The 16,038-nt window shown below is 38.9% G+C and overlaps 1 protein-coding gene across 3 annotated transcripts in view; it reads left to right on the top strand.

The window, feature by feature from the left end:
• metap1d (methionyl aminopeptidase type 1D (mitochondrial)) overlaps positions 1-16,038 on the top strand; it is a 209,307-nt gene extending 193,269 nt beyond the window's left edge. Inside the window, exons 8-10 of one of the 3 annotated variants that reach the window (XM_070874698.1) lie at positions 13,432-13,479; positions 15,004-15,082; positions 15,229-16,036. In XM_070874698.1, the coding sequence (XP_070730799.1) occupies positions 13,432-13,479; positions 15,004-15,082; positions 15,229-15,313 (212 nt within the window). In that variant the 3' untranslated portion in view covers positions 15,314-16,036. Of the gene's footprint in view, positions 1-13,431; positions 13,480-15,003; positions 15,083-15,228 lie in introns of those variants that run through there. The other 2 variants (XM_070874699.1, XR_011592365.1) reach the window with 2 other exon arrangements.

Raw genomic sequence — 16,038 nt, forward strand, 5'->3', positions numbered from 1 at the left:
AGCAGTATGCCTGCTCAAAAGATTTTTTTTTCTCAATGGAAACTTTTGTGAGAGATAATCACAAACTTCACATTTATCAAAAAGCAACCAATCAGCATGCTTTGCAGCCAGTGGCCCAGTCAAGCATTTGCCAGCTGTAAAACTTTTCATTATATAGAATGTTAAGAATTGCTCACCTTGCATTGTACTCATTAAATACAATTCCTGTGCAAACGTTAATGGTATTCACAACTTTTACTAATACAAATATTTAAAATGTTGCCACTTGCCACAAAATTCCTACCCTAAAAAAATATTTTGCCGAAAGCAAATTTTGGCCATCGCCAAGTTTTTAGGAACAACTAACACAAACAGGAATTACACAAAACAACTACAGGGGTAAGTGATAAATATATTAATGAACTATTGTCTTGTTAATTGTCCTCAGATTAATATTGGCCCACCCTTTACTGCTTTGTGAACCAGATAATAACATTGGTGAAATAACCTGAATATTATTTGTCAGCCATTAAATAATGTACAATCAAATGCATTTCCACGAAATTTGGAGAGAAGGAATTGTTTAGCAAAGTCTTCATCCTGTGTGAGCAAATCTTTACTTGTACATTGTTTCCATGATTGGTGTGGAATGAATTTGTATCCTGCTGATGCAAATTGAAATCTTCTGATACAAATTACAATGTGTTTACACACAGCAAGTCAGCAACTGTAATTCATGGTAGAAGATGTTATTGGAAAAGCCAGCACATGCATGCGCCGGGGCAGGTGAAATTTGTTTACTTAATTGTCTTTGTAAAAAGCAAAATGTGCAGTTTTGGCAATTTCAGAATTGTATTGTAAAAGGTAATTTGTTTTCAAGACAAATTTAATAGAAGCCCTCCTCTCTCAAATGCTTCTGTCACCTTCTGATGAGGACATGTTGAACAGCCCAGCCACTGCAAAACACTCTGCGTAAGAAATGTGTTTCAGCAGCACCTGGCATTTTATTCAGACTTCTAATTACTTTGCTCCAGAACAATATTAAATCTACACCCTGGAGATGGGAGATCTGTTGCTGCCTAGTGGCTTACATTGCAGGGAATAATGATGTATAGATGTAGAAAATCAGAAGTCGTATGTTAACCAAGTAAATCCGAGTTTATTTAGGACTTTGAATACTGTTACAGCCATTCTCATTATATGAATGAGGGTAAAAAGAAAAACTGCAGAATAGTTGGTTCTGTTGAAGGGTCTGAAAACAGAACATTAGCCTATCTTTTCTCTCTCTAGATACCTACACATCTGCTATGTATTTTCAGAAATCTGTGTTTTTACTTCCTATTATTTATATGGAAGTCTCATTAAAAGCAGGGTGTGTGTTTTTCTTGCCTTATTATTGATACGCTAGTATGAGTTCCATTCTGTACCTTATATTACCTTTAACCATATGAATTATAATATAACCTCTCCAATACGATTAGAATATAACATCTCCTAATGTCTGTGTAAAGTAATCCAGAGGTTACATTGTAACGTAGTATTTTGAGCAGGTGAAGACCATTAGTCCTTCTATCCTACCTTTCCAAACTTTACAGTGATTCTAATACTAATAGTCTTGTATCCATTTTACTAACAAGAATTCAGCCATTCCTTTTTTAAAAACCTGCCATGGTTTTTTTTTCCATCACCCTCACCTTTAATCAATTGCCTAAATTTTGTTTTTTCTTTGACCCTCTTTAATTTAAACAGTGTCCGCCAGTCCTCTAATCTTATGCCCAACAGACGAACTTTCTTAAATCCAAATTCTGCATACCTGTGAAAATCTTATAAATCTTTATCAAGTACCCCCTAATCCTCTTCCTCTCCTGACAATAAAGGCCCAGGATGGACAATCTTTTCTCATAACTCTTAGTTCAGCAATCAGCCTCGTAGTCTCTGGACCACCTCCATATAAGAACATAAGGAATAGGAACAGTAGTAGGCCATACGGCCCCTCAAGCCTGCTCCGCCATTTAATACAATCATAGCTGATCCGATCATGGACTCGGGTCCACTTTCCTGCCCGCTCCCCATAACCCCTTATTCCCTTATCGGTTAACAAGCTGTCTATCTCTGTCTTAAATGTATTCAATGACTCAGCTTCCACAGCTCTCTGAGGTAGCGAATTGCACAGATTTACAACCCTTTGAGAGAAGAAATTCCTCCTCATCTCAGTTTTAAATGGGCTGCCCCTTATTCTAAGATTATGCCCCCTAGTTCTCATCTCCACTATCAGTGGAAACATCCTCTCTGCATCCACCTTGTCAAGCCCCCTCATAATCTTATACGTTTCGATAAGATCACCTCTCATTCTTCTGAATTCCAATGAGTAGAGGCCCAACCTACTCAACTTTTCCTCATAGGTCAACCCCCTCATCTCTGGAATCAAACTAGTGAACCTTCTCTGAATAGCTTCCAATGCAAGTATATCCTTCCTTAAATACGGATACCAAAACTGTAAGCAGTACTCCAGGTGTGGCCTCACCAATACCATGTACAGTTTTAGCAGGACTTCTCTTCTTTTATACTCCATCCCCTTTTGCAATATAGGCCAACATTCCATTTGCCTTCCTGATTACTTACTGTACCTGCATATTGACCTTTTGTGTTTTTGCACAAGTACCCCCAGGTCCCGCTGTACTGCAGCACTTTGCAATTTTTCTCCATTTAAATAATAACTAGCTCTTTGATTTTTTTCTGCCAAAGTGCATAACATCACACTTTCCAACATTATATACCATCTGCCAAATTTTTACTCATTCACTTAGTCTGCAGATATTTTGTGTCCTCCTCACACATTGTTTTTCCTCCTATCGTCAGCAAACTTGGCTACGTTACACTTGGTCCCGTCTTCCAAGTCATTAATATAGATTGTAAATAGTTGGAATCCCAGCACTGATCCATGCAGCACCCCACTAGTTACTGATTGCCAACCCGAGAATGAACCATTTATCCCGACTCTCTGTTTTCTGTTAGTTAGTCAATCCTCTATCCATGCTAATATATTACCCTCAACTCCGTGAACTTTTATCTTGTGCAGTAACCTTTTAAGTGGCACCCTGTCAAATGCCTTCTGGAAGTCCAAATACACCACATCTACTGGTTCCCCTTTATCCACCCTGTTCGTTACATCCTCAAAGAATTCCAGCAAATTTCTCAAACATGACTTGCCCTTCATAAATCCATGCTGACTCTGCCTGACTGAATTATGCTACTGCTTCTTTAATAATGGACTCCAACATCTTCCCAACCACAGATATTAGGCTAACTGGTCCATAGTTTCCTGCTTTTTGTCTGCCTCCTTTTTTAAATAGGGGCGTTACATTTGCAGTTTTCCAATCTGCTGGGACCAGAATCCAGGGAATTTTGGTAAATTACAACCAATGCATCCACTATCCCTGCCGCTACTTCTCTTAAGACCCTAGGATGCAAACCATCAGGTCCAGGGGATTTATCTGCCTTTAGTCCCATCATCTTACTGAGTACCACCTCCTTAGTGATTGTGATAAGTTCCTCCCCCCCCCCCCCCACCCCTATAGCCCCTTGACTATCCACTGTTTTAGTGTCCTCTACCGTAAAGACTGATACAAAATATTTGTTCAGAGTTGCTGCCATCTCCATGTTTCCCATTACTAATTCCCTGGTCTCGTCCTCTAAGAGACCAACATTTACTTTAGCCACTCTCTTCCTTTTTATATACCTACAGAAACTCTTGCTATCTGTTTTTATATTTTGTGCTAGTTTACTTTCATAGACTATCTTCCCTTTCTTAATCATTTTTTTAGTCATTCTTTGCTGGCTTTTAAAAGCTTCCCAATCTTCTATCCTCCCACTAGCCTTGGCTACTTTGTATGCCCTTGTTTTTAATTGGATACCGTCCTTTATTTCTTTAGTTAGCCATGGGTGACTATCTTTTCTTTTACACCCTTCCCTCCTCACTGGAATATATTTTTTTTGAGAGTTGTGAACTATCTCCTTAAATGTATGCCACTGTTAATTAACCGTCCTACACTTTAATCTATTTTCCCAGTCCACTTTAGCCAACTTTGCCCTCATACCTTTGTAGTCTTTATTTAAGCTTAGTATGCTGGTTTGAGATCCATTAGATCCAGTCATCCTTCCCGGAGTATGGAGTCCACGACTATACACAATACTGTAGATATGGCCTCCACAAGGCCAGATAGATATAACTTCAACATTGCCCCCTTTGACTTAAATTACACCCTTAGCTATACATCTCAACATTTTCTTGACCACCTACGAACGTCAATCCCCAGTGTTAGAGTATGAGTTAAGAGAAAAAACTGGAGAAATGTAGGCATTTTAGCCTTGAAAGGTGGTGATTAAGAGGGGATCTTACTAAAATAGTGAATGATACAGAAAAGCTAAATATGGAACCCTACAAGTTAAACCATGAAAGAAGATCAAACTGGTAAAACGCAAATTTAAGACTAATAATTGGAAATTCTTCACATGAAGATCAGCCAATACCTGTGGACAGGACAGTCAAGACAGACACTCTGGAATCAGAGGGATACTGGTGGGGGCTGTTAAGTTTAGTCTGAATGGAAGAAGCTAAGTTGGTCGAATCTGTATTTATCTCGTGATATATAACATCATTTAATAAAATAAAAACCTCATGTATTGTACCAAAATACACACGTCTGGAAATTACTGTAAGCAGTTACCTTATGAACGCTCAAATTCTTACTTAATACTGCAGCTAACAAAACATGTATTCATGTCAGACAGGTACGGTAGCATAGTGGTTATGTTACTGGTCTTGTAATCCAGAGGCTTGGTCTAATATTACAGAGACGTGAGTTTAAATCCTATGGCAGCAGGGGGAATTTAAATTCAGTTAATTAAACAAATTTGGAATTAAAAAGTCTATTTATAACTTTAGACCCACAGCAATGTGGTTGCCTCTTAACTCTGAAATGGCCTAGCAAGCCACACAATGTGGTTGTACCAAACTGCTATGACAAAGTCAGCACTGTGGGAGTACCTTCACCACACAGACTGCAGCAGTTCAAGAAGATGGCTCACCACCACCTTTTCAAGGGCAATTAGAGATGGACAATAAATGCTGGCCTTGCCAGCGACGCCCACATTCCATGAACAATTTTTTTTTAAATTGAACTGACAGCTTTAATGACTTATCCAGCATAACTCCCAGATTTCTTTCCTGCTTTGTTAGGGCAATCTCAAGTAATCCAAAGAGCTTGGATGTATTAACAGATCAGATGTTTCTGTTTTCTGATTGCTGTAGAAGTTAATGGTGATGTCTGTTTTGATTTTAAAATGTTTATGCTGATTTTACTACAAGTGTAGTGCCAAGTTTTGTAATATAACATAGCTAAATTGCAAATTGGCACTCATACACCATGTTGTCCTGACCCACCACATCTGACTGTGAATACATGTTTTGTTAGCTGCAGTATTAAGCAAGACGTTATTCATTCATAAGGTAACTGCTTACAGTAATTTCCAGACTTGGTACAATACACGAGGTTTCTAGTTTATTGAACTATGTTATATATCACAAGATAAATACAGATTCAGACCAACTTAGCTTCTCCATTCAGACTAAACTTACAGTCCCTATCAGTTATCTCTCTGATTCCAGAGTGTCAGCCTTGATTGATCTTCATGTGAAAGACCTCCAAGCATCAGTTTTAAATTTGCGTTTTACCAGTTTGATCTCCTTTCATGATTTAACTTGAAGTAGTCTTCCATATTTAGCTTTTCTGTACCATTCATTATCATGTACTTTAGTAAGATCCCCTCTTAATCACCACCTTTCAAAGCTAAAAAGCCTAAGGGTTAGAAATTGACCAACCTTGTGCCTGTTTTTTTCGGCAATATTTCGCCTTTTTTTACATTAAAAGGTACTCGCCTAAATTAGCCAAAGTTATCCACCGGTGGTTTTGAAATACCGCTGAAAAGTGGACCGCCGGCATGCAACACCAAAAGAAATGCGATCGCTTAAATTTGGCCATTCAGTTAGGAAGAAAAAAAACGCCCGAGAAAACCCTGCAACGCAGCCCAGAAACAACGGTAAGTATCTACTCGGAACTCATACACGGCAAGCGAGCCCCAGGTGGGCAGAGGAATTATTTCAAAGACACCCTCAAAGCCTCCTTGATAAAGTGCAACATCCCCACCGACACCTGGGAATCCCTGGCCCAAGACCACCCTAAGTGGAGGAAGAGCATCCGGGAGGGCGCTGAGCACCTAGTGTCTCGTCGCCGAGAGCATGCAGAAAACAAGCGCAGGCAGCGGAAGGAGCGTGCGGCAAACCAGACTCCCCACCCACCCTTTCCTTCAACCACTGTCTGTCCCACCTGTGACAGAGACTATAATTCCCTTATTGGACTGTACAGTCACCTGAGAACTCACTTTTAGAGTGGAAGCAAGTCTTCCTCGATTTCGAGGGCCTGCCTATGATGATGACGATGATGATGATGATGATGATGATGATGATGAAGTATGAAGACCGACAAAAAAAGTAAGTTAAAGTTTTTTTTCATTCATTTTCAGCGATTCGCTGTCTTATGAATGTTTTATGATTTTATTATTTTTTGCTTTTTGCTTTTTTTTTGTTTTGTGTGTTTTCCCTCCTCCCAGGCCCTGTCTTTTTAGCGGTAATCGGCCTGGGGCTAAAGTTGGCGAGGACTGCGGTTTCCACCGCGAATCCTCGTGCAACGCCGATTTTTATTGTCGGGTGCATTTTGTTGCCAATTTTACCCCTTTAAAAAAGCGGTATTTTTAACAGTATTTTGGCAAAAAATGCCAGAAAAAATCTATCACTAAAAGACCAATTTCTAGCCCAATTATTATTTCTCCAGTCTTTTCTCTTCACTCATACTCTGACACTGGGGATCAACCACATGGCTCATTTCTGCAGCACTTCCAGGGCTTGAATGCCTCCTTTGTCTCTCCATGACCAAAATTGTACTCTGGGTATATTCAGTCCAGAGCCTTGTACAACTTCAGCATGAAATCTTCCAACTTATACTCTACTAATTTGGCAATATAGTTCAGTATTCTCTTTTCTAAGTTAATTAATACTCTGGAATGACTGGACATACTAATTGTGAAATCTACTTAACCCTACATTTCTTTCTATACGCCTATTTCAACACCTTTTATGGGGTAGAGATGTTGGTCATTATTTTCTTCCAATGTGTAATACTTTATACTTATCTGTACAGGGTTTTACGTTTTATCTGCTAATGGTCTGTGCAATTTCATAGTTTATCTAACTCATTTTGTAGGTCCTTGGCTGCCACTTCAGATTTAACTGTTTCCCTTCTTTGTTTGATAGTGCCTGAGCATTTGACCAGTTTGTGTTGAGCTCCTGAATCCTGGTTGTTAATATAAATTAGAAACACCTTTCACTGGCACGCTGCACACACTACTTCTGCCCATCCTGACATTACTCCCAGATGAGAGTCTGACAAGCGGAGTACAGTAATGGGTGGCCTGTGGATGACATTTGAAGCGCTTTTACATGAGATCAATGTTGCCGTTGCTTTACACATGATTGCGCACCTCTCCCCCCTCCCCCCCTCCCCCCAGTGTAAACAGTCTGACCTGCTGGGAACCAGTTGCATCAGATTAAGGCCCTTCTGTTGCAGAAAAGTAAATGCTGGTCTGTGAAGGGCAGCATCTGAAATTAAATATTAAATGGGAACAGCAGCACGTGGAGGTTGCTCTCCAAGACAGGATTTTTAAAAATTAATATACAGGAGAGGTGACATTCAAGAGAGATGAAAGCATCTCTGCTGATTTATATTGGTGTTCATTGTGTTTCCAGACAGGGTGGCAGGAATTTGGAAACTCTTTATTGCAATAGTTATTGATCCCTTGTTTCTTTCGGTTGGCTTAGGTGTTATGTGCCTTTAACATCACTGTTTTTTTTTGTATTTTCTTGCTAATTTTCTGCTCTCTCCTTCTGTCCTAAAAGCATTGACTCTTTGCTGGGATACAATTCCATGGATGTCATCCATTACCTCACCCAATTATTCATATGTGTTCTAATTTTGGCAGGCTGTTCTATTATTTTGGCGGGGGGGGCGGGGGGGTTCAATTTAACCCTATCCTGCCCTCGAGTGAAGTCTGCACACGCTCAATTCCAGCATGAGCCATTCAGTAGTTACCAGGAGTGGGAACCCGGGCTGATTTTCCCTCAGAACACAGACCAAAAGTTCTCTCCTTAATCTAGGGGTGATTGAACACCCCAATTGTAGCCTATTTATCACCTTCCCAACTCAGATTACCTAAGTCAGATTAGAATTAAATTAGAAATAAAATCTGGGAGCTTTCCGCTCTGACTTTTGTCATTGGTTGGTGATAAATGTTTTGGTACAGATCAGAAAATCTATTACCCGCTCTGCTGTCAACCATGGTGATGTTGCATATGATATTTCCCTGCTGAATGTACCGACACAGTGATGAATGGCAGTCTAGCTGGTTTGAGAACCAGTACATTGCACTATAATACTGTTAGCCATTATAATGCACCTTACACAGTATGAACGGAGTAAAAATTCTGACATGAGGGCAGCAGAGAGACTCAATTCACATTGATTTGTATAGAAGCATAGAATCTTACAGCACAGAATGAGGCTAACCAAACTGGTAGCAACACGGTGGAAGATGATTTCCTGGAGTGTATAAGGGATGGTTTTCTAGACCAATATGTCGAGGAACCAATTAGACAGCTGGCCATCCTAGACTGGGTGTTGTGTAATGAGAGAAGATTAATTAGCAATCTTTTGTGCGAGGCCCCTTGGGGAAGAGTGACCATAATATGGTAGAATTCTTCATTAAGGTGGAGAGTGACACAGTTAATTCAGAGACTAGAGTTCTGAACTTAAAGAACGGTAACTTCGATGGTATGAATTGGCTAGGATAGATTGGCGAATGATACTTAAAGGATTGACGGTGGATAGGCAATGGCAGACATTTAAGGATCACATGGTGAACTTCAACAATTGTACATCCCTGTCTGGCGTAAAAATAAAACGGGGAAGGTAGCTCAACTGTGGCTAACAAGGGAAATTAGGGTTAGTGTTAAATCCAAGGAAGAGACATATAAATTGGCCAGAAAAAACAGCAAACCTGAGGACTGGTAGAAATTTATAATTCATCTGAGGAGGACAAAGGGTTTAATTAGGAGGGGGAAAATAGAGTATGAGAGTAAGCTTGCAGGGAACATAAAAACTGAATGCAAAAGCTTCTATAGATATGTGAAGAGAAAAAGATTAGTGAAGACAAATGTAGGTCCCTTGCAATCAGAATCAGATGAATTTATAATACGGAACAAAGAAATGGCAGACCAATTGAACAAATACTTTTGTTCTGAATTCACTAAAGAAGACACAAATAACCTTCCGGAAATACTAGGGGACCAAGGGTCTAGTGGAGAAGGAGGAACTGAAGGAAATACTTATTAGTCAGGAAATTGTGTTAGGAAAATTGATGGGATTGAAGGCCGATAAATTCCCAGGGCCTGATAGTCCCAGAGTACTTAAGGAAGTGGCCCTAGAAATAGTGGATGCATTTTGGTGGTAATTTTCCAACATTCAATAGACTCTGGATCAGTTCCTATGGATTGGAGGATAGCCAATATAACCCTATTTTTTAAAAAAGAGAGAGAAAACAGGGAATTATATACCGGTTAGCCTGACATCGGTAGTGGGGAAAATGTTGGAATCAATTATTAAAAATGTAATAGCAGCGCAATTGGAAAGCAGTGACAGGATCAGTCCAAGTCAGCAAGAATTTATGAAAGGGAAATCATACTTGACAAATCTTCTAGAATTTTTTGAGGATGTAACTAGTAGAGTGGACAAGGGAGAACCAGTGGATGTGGTGTATTTGGACTTTCAAAAGGCTTTTGACAAGGTCCCACACAAGAGATTAGTGTGCAAAATTAAAGCACATGGTATTGGGGGTAATGTATTGATGTGGATAGAGAACTGGTTGGCAGACAAGAAGCAAAGAGTAGGAATAAACGGGTCCTTTTCAGAATGGCAGGCAGTGACTAGTGGGGTACCGCAAGGTTCAGTGCTGGGACCCCAGCAATTTACATTATACATTAATGATTTAGATGAAGGAATTGAATGTAATATCTCCAAGTTTGCAGATGACACTAAGTTGGGTGGCATTGTGAGCTGTGAGGAGGATGCTAAGAGGCTGCAGGGTGACTTGGATAGGTTAGGTGAGTGGACAAATGCATGGCAGATGCAGTATAATGTAAATAAATGTGAGGTTATCCACTTTGGTGGCAAAAACAGGAAGGCAGAATATTATCTGAATGGTGGCAGATTAGGAAAAGGGGAGGTGCAACGAGACCTGGGTACATCAGTCATTGAAAGTTGGCATGCAGGTACAGCAGGCGTTGAAGAAGGCAAATGGCATGTTGGCCTTCATAGTGAGAGGATTTGAGTATAGGAGCAGGGAGGTCTTACTGTAGTTCTACAGGGCCTTGGGCCTTGGTGAGGCCACACCTTGAATATTGTGTACAGTTTTGGTCTCCTTTGAGGAAGGACATTCTTGCTATTGAGGGAGTGCAGTGACTGATTCCTGGGATGGCAGGACTATCATATGAAGAAAGACTGGATCAACTAGGCTTATATTCACTGGAATTTAGAAGAATGAGAGGGGATCTCATAGAAACATATAAAATTCTGACGGGATTGGACAGGTTAGATGCAGGGAGCATGTTCCCGATGTTGGGGAAGTCCAGAACCAGGGGTCACAGTCTAAGGATAAGGGGTAAGCCATTTAGGACCGAGATGAGGAGAAACTTCTTCGCTCAGAGAATTGTGAACCTGTGGAATTCTCTACCACAGAAAGTTGTTGAGGCCAGTTCATTAGATATATTCAAAAGAGTTTTAGATATGGCCCTTACAGCTAAAGGGATCAAGGGGTATGGAGAGAAAGCAGGAATGGGGTACTAAAGTTGCATGATCAGCCATAATCATATTGGTGCAGGCTCGAAGGGCTGAATGGCCTACTCCTGCACCTATTTTCTATGTTTCTATGTTTCTATGCCAGTGCCAGCTCTTTGAAAGAGCTATCTCATTAGTCCCAGTTCTCTACTCTTTCCCCATAGCTCTGCAACTTTTTCCTTTTCAAGTACAACAGTGACTACACTGTAAAGCGCTTTGAGACGTCGGTAGTCATGAAAGACGCTATATAAATGCAAGTCTTTCTTTTTATATCTAAATCCCTTTTGAAAGTTACTATTGAATCTGCTTCCACCATCCTTTCAGCCAGTGAATTCCAGAGAATAACAACTCGCTGCGTAAAATAATTTCTCCTCATCTCCCCTCTGGTTCGTTTGCAAAATGTATAACAGCAACATTAGTGTAATTTTAAATTTGGTTTGAATCTTTTAATAAAATATTTTCTGAATATGATCAAAATATTTTAAAACATTAAAATATTTTAATTGCTTACAATTAGATTTATGTGTTTGGATTTGATGCTCTCATTATGAAAAGTGTGCACAATTGCTAAAAGCAGCCTATCATCTGTTGGTATATTTAGCCCCACATTTAGAATTAAGTGTCCTGGTTATAAAAATAAAATAATTTTAAATATTTGTTCACTATAGACTTTACGGTATACTTTCTTAGAATAACCATGTTATATTCCAGATAGGACCATGTTTGCTGGAGTGAATGTCTATGTCGATGTTTAATGCAAATGACATCTTTTTGACTTGCACAAGAAAGCATGAGCCCAAACATAGGGTGCTAATACAAAAGCTAAATACTGCGGACGCTGGAAATCTGAAATAAAAACAGAAAATGCTGGAAATACTCAGCAGGTCAGGCAGCATCTGTGGAGAGAGAAACAGGGTTGATAACCTTTTGTCAGAACTGGAAAATATTAGAGATGTAACAGGTTTTAACAAAAAGTGAGTATGCAGATACAGCAAGTAATCAGGAAGGCAAATGGAATTTGGGCCTTTATTGCAAGGGGGTTAGAGTATAAAAGCAGAGAAGTTCTGCTACAACTGTACATGGTATTGGTGAGGCCACACCTGGAGTACTGCGTACAGTTTTGGTCTCCGTATTTAAGGAAGGATATACTTGCATTGGAGGCTGTTCAAAGAAGGTTCATTAGGTTGATTCCGGAGATGAGGGGGTTGACTGATGAAGATAGGTTGAGTAGGTTGGGCCTATACTCATCGAAACATATAAGATAATGAGGGGGCTCGACAAGGTGGATGCAGAGAGGATATTTCCACTCATAGGGGAAATTAAAACTAGGGGACATAGTCCCAGAATAAGGGGCCGCCCATTTAAAACTTAAATGAGAAGGAATTTCTTCTCTGAGGGTTGTAAATCTATGGAATTCTGCCCCAGAGAACTGTGGAGGCTGGGTCATTGAATATATTTAAGGCGGAGATAGACAGATTTTTGAGCGATAAGGGAATAAAGGGTTATGGGGAGCAGGCAGGGAAGTGGAGCTGAGTCCATGATCAGATCAGCCATGATCTTATTAAATGGCGGAGCAGGCTTGAGGGCCAGGTGGCCTACTCCTGCTCCTATTTCTTACGTTCTTAAGCAAGTGTCGGGACAGGGAAAGGGGGAGGAGAGGAAAGAACAAAAGAGAAGGTCTGTGATAGGATGGAAGGCAGGAGAGATTAAAAGATAAAAGGAATGATGGTGCAAGGCAAAAGGAGATGCTAATAGAACAAGTAAAGAAACAAAAGATGAGTATAGATAAGGCGAAAATGGAATGACAGAATCATCACAGCTGCCATGTGAGAGAGAAAAAATAGGGGCAGAGGTTGTGGCCTGAAATTGTTGAACTCGATATCGAGTCCAGAAGGCTGTAAAGTGCCTAATCGAAAGGTGAGGTGCTGTTCAAGGGTGCTGTGTAGCTTATACAAGAAGGCTTTAAAATGCAATTGTTTAACATTGCAACTAATAGTTTCTCATTAGTAGAAATGAAGAGGGGAAAAAGCAATAATTTATTTATCCTATTTGAACACAGTGTCCCGCATAATCAACTATTTTCTTACTAATAAATTTGGGTTTTGTGACATGTATCTTAATGTAATCTGTCTCCTGAGTTACATTATATAACAAAAAATAAATGAACCTTTGAAATGTGCTTATACAATCTAAGCATTGTAGCTATTTCAGATTTTGAGAGGTTAAGTGGTATTAACTCACACACAACTGAATACAAATTGACTTATTTGGATTTTTATTTTTATTTTGATTCATTACCAAGCAGATGTAGATAAACTTTTAGATAAATACATTGAAATGCATTAAGAACTTTCAGCAGTGTATATCATGTCTAGTTGTTGGATAAGATATACCTCTCAGATAACCAGCATAAGTAACTCACAAAACTTTGTTTCTGTCATTATAACAGCTAATACCAATGACCTGGTGATGGAAGAGGGAATGACGTTTACTATAGGTAAATATTGTCATCACTGCAGCTGATAACTTTGATTACTTAAAATGCATTTCCAATGGCCAGTTAATCCAGGAATCAGTTTCTAAAAAAGCCAAATTGCATTATTTTTCTGAGGAAATAACAGACATGTTACTTAAGCTCTACAACTCCCATTAGGATGAAATTACCTAAAGTTGTATGAGCCTTAATATTACAATAACATAATCTTGATAAAAATTGCATTAGATTTTACAATTGTTAAAAGACATTTGCTGATGAATGTTATAAAGTGGTTCTGTTTTGCCTATTTTGCCAATGTAATTTTGTGGATTAGAATATTTTGGTTAATGTTTCTGGTTACCACACCCTGTCGACTTTAGTGTGTAGTTTAACAATATTTTTTTCTCACTACTTTCATACACCCTATTGAAAAATAACAATGTTTATATGTAAGTAGTAACATTTTCATAAGAACATAAAAAGTGAAGGATGAAAAAGGGCCATTTAATCCATTGAACCTCATCCCTTGATTATAGAAGATTAAGGGGTAATCTGATTGAGGTGTTTTAAGATGATCAAAGGAGTTGATAAGGAAGAAAGAGAGGAATTATTTCCTCTGGTAGTGGGTCCAGAACAAAGGGGAATAACCTTAAAATTAGAGCTTGGCCATTTAGGGGTGATGTCAGGAAGCACCTCTTCAAACAAAGGGTAGTGGAAATCTGGAAAACGCTCCTCTAAAAAGATGTGGAGGCTAGGTCAATTTAAAATGTCAAAACTGAGATTGATAGATTGTTGTTAGGTAAAGGTATAAAGGGTTATGGAACCAAGGGTAGATGGAATTAAGATACAGATCAGCCGTGATCTAATTGAATGGCGAAACAGGCTCAAGGGGGCTGAATGGCTTACTCCTGTTCCTATGGTCCCAGTACCCTATCTCTTCTAGCCAAGCATCCAACTGTATTTTAAACACTGATGCCTGGTTGGTTTGGCTGAGCTGAAAGCACTATGTTGCAGTATACCACCATTATCATTATAATATGGTTGATACAGCATAAAATAATTAAAATTCTGACATAAAGGCAGCTTGAGAGAACTACTTCACATTGATTTGTGTAACAGCAGCATTAGCGTAAAGTTTTAAACTTGGTTCTGGATCTTTTAATAAAATATTTAATGAATATGAAACAATTCATGTAATGTATTTTGAACAGCCCTAATATTTTTGTCTCTCCAAACCTGATTAGAAGATTATACCAAGCATTTATCAGTCCTTGAATAAAGAAGTTTGTGTTCATGTCTACTTTAACTTTACTTTTCACTTTTTTATTTATTCCTTCTAGTCCTACTTTCCTGGTGTGTTATTTTAGTTTCTTCAAAATTACCACTAATTTTATCTTTTAAAGATCTAACTTCTCTTCTAACTACATTTTTACTCTGGTTATACTATGCACAAGTAATCATGAAAGAAAAATACATCTGGCATCTGGGGCTCCATTTCCTGTGATAGATGTCTAACTCTCCTTGTATTTATTATTTGAATTCTAGAACCAATTTTGATGGAGGGATCCCCAGAATTTAGAATCTTGCAGGACGGGTGGACCGCAGTTTCTGCTGATGATCTCAGGTGCTGATAACTTTATAGTTTGTTTTATTTAGGAATTATGTTTTATCTTATTTGCTCCCAACAGTCGTCTGCTAAAATGTATTTAATGTATTATTTCCCAAATGGTGTATATTTATATATTTTCTTGAATTCTGTTATTTTTTAAGATCAGCGCAGTTCGAGCACACTATACTAATAACATCAGAAGGAGCAGAAATTCTAACCAAATTGTCGGAGGAAGATCAAGGGTAAACAGGAAAACCAGGGACTCGTTGCAGACACAGCATTAAAATGACTTTCTACCCAGAGGGTTTCCAGGCTGCACTGTTGTAAACGCTGATGGACACTGCGTTCACTGAAGCCAGGTCGAAGTTGACTGAAGGAAATTTGTCGCGTTTGGAATTTGATACTTTTCCCAATAAGAGTTTTTGACATACCATGTTTACTGTGCCGTTTCAATAAATATTTTGAAAATAAGGTCCGATAAATGCTGTGTTATGTGTATTTGGTGCCAGAACTGCAACTGGTCGAGAAAATATGAGTGAAATGTTCCATCGAGCTTCCAATGGCTTTGCGTGTTATATGTGTTGCAGGATGCGATTTAATTTATTTGCTGACGGGTCTGAACGACAATATGAAACAGTTTAAACTAGCAGGTTAAGGTGTTGCACGGCCGCCTATTGCAGTTTGTTTAAAACCTATTGTAAAAAGAAGGTGCAACTTCTATGCACGTTTAAACGAAGAGCTGAATTGATTTTGACTTTAAGGAATGTAAACTGAAGAGAAGCTGCTGAAATGCGACGTCGTTATATTTAATAGGATAGGATAGGCAAAACAAAAAGCTGCGTATAACAAGATTACCCGTACTGGTATTTACAGATTGAGCAACAACTTATTAACCATTTGATAGATCAGGGTTACATCCACGTGGGTTTAACTACGACAACAAATCACATTATTACCAATTAAAATGTGAA

The sequence above is a fragment of the Pristiophorus japonicus genome, chromosome 3 (assembly GCF_044704955.1).
Source record: "Pristiophorus japonicus isolate sPriJap1 chromosome 3, sPriJap1.hap1, whole genome shotgun sequence".
Classification (NCBI taxonomy): Eukaryota; Metazoa; Chordata; class Chondrichthyes; family Pristiophoridae; genus Pristiophorus; species Pristiophorus japonicus.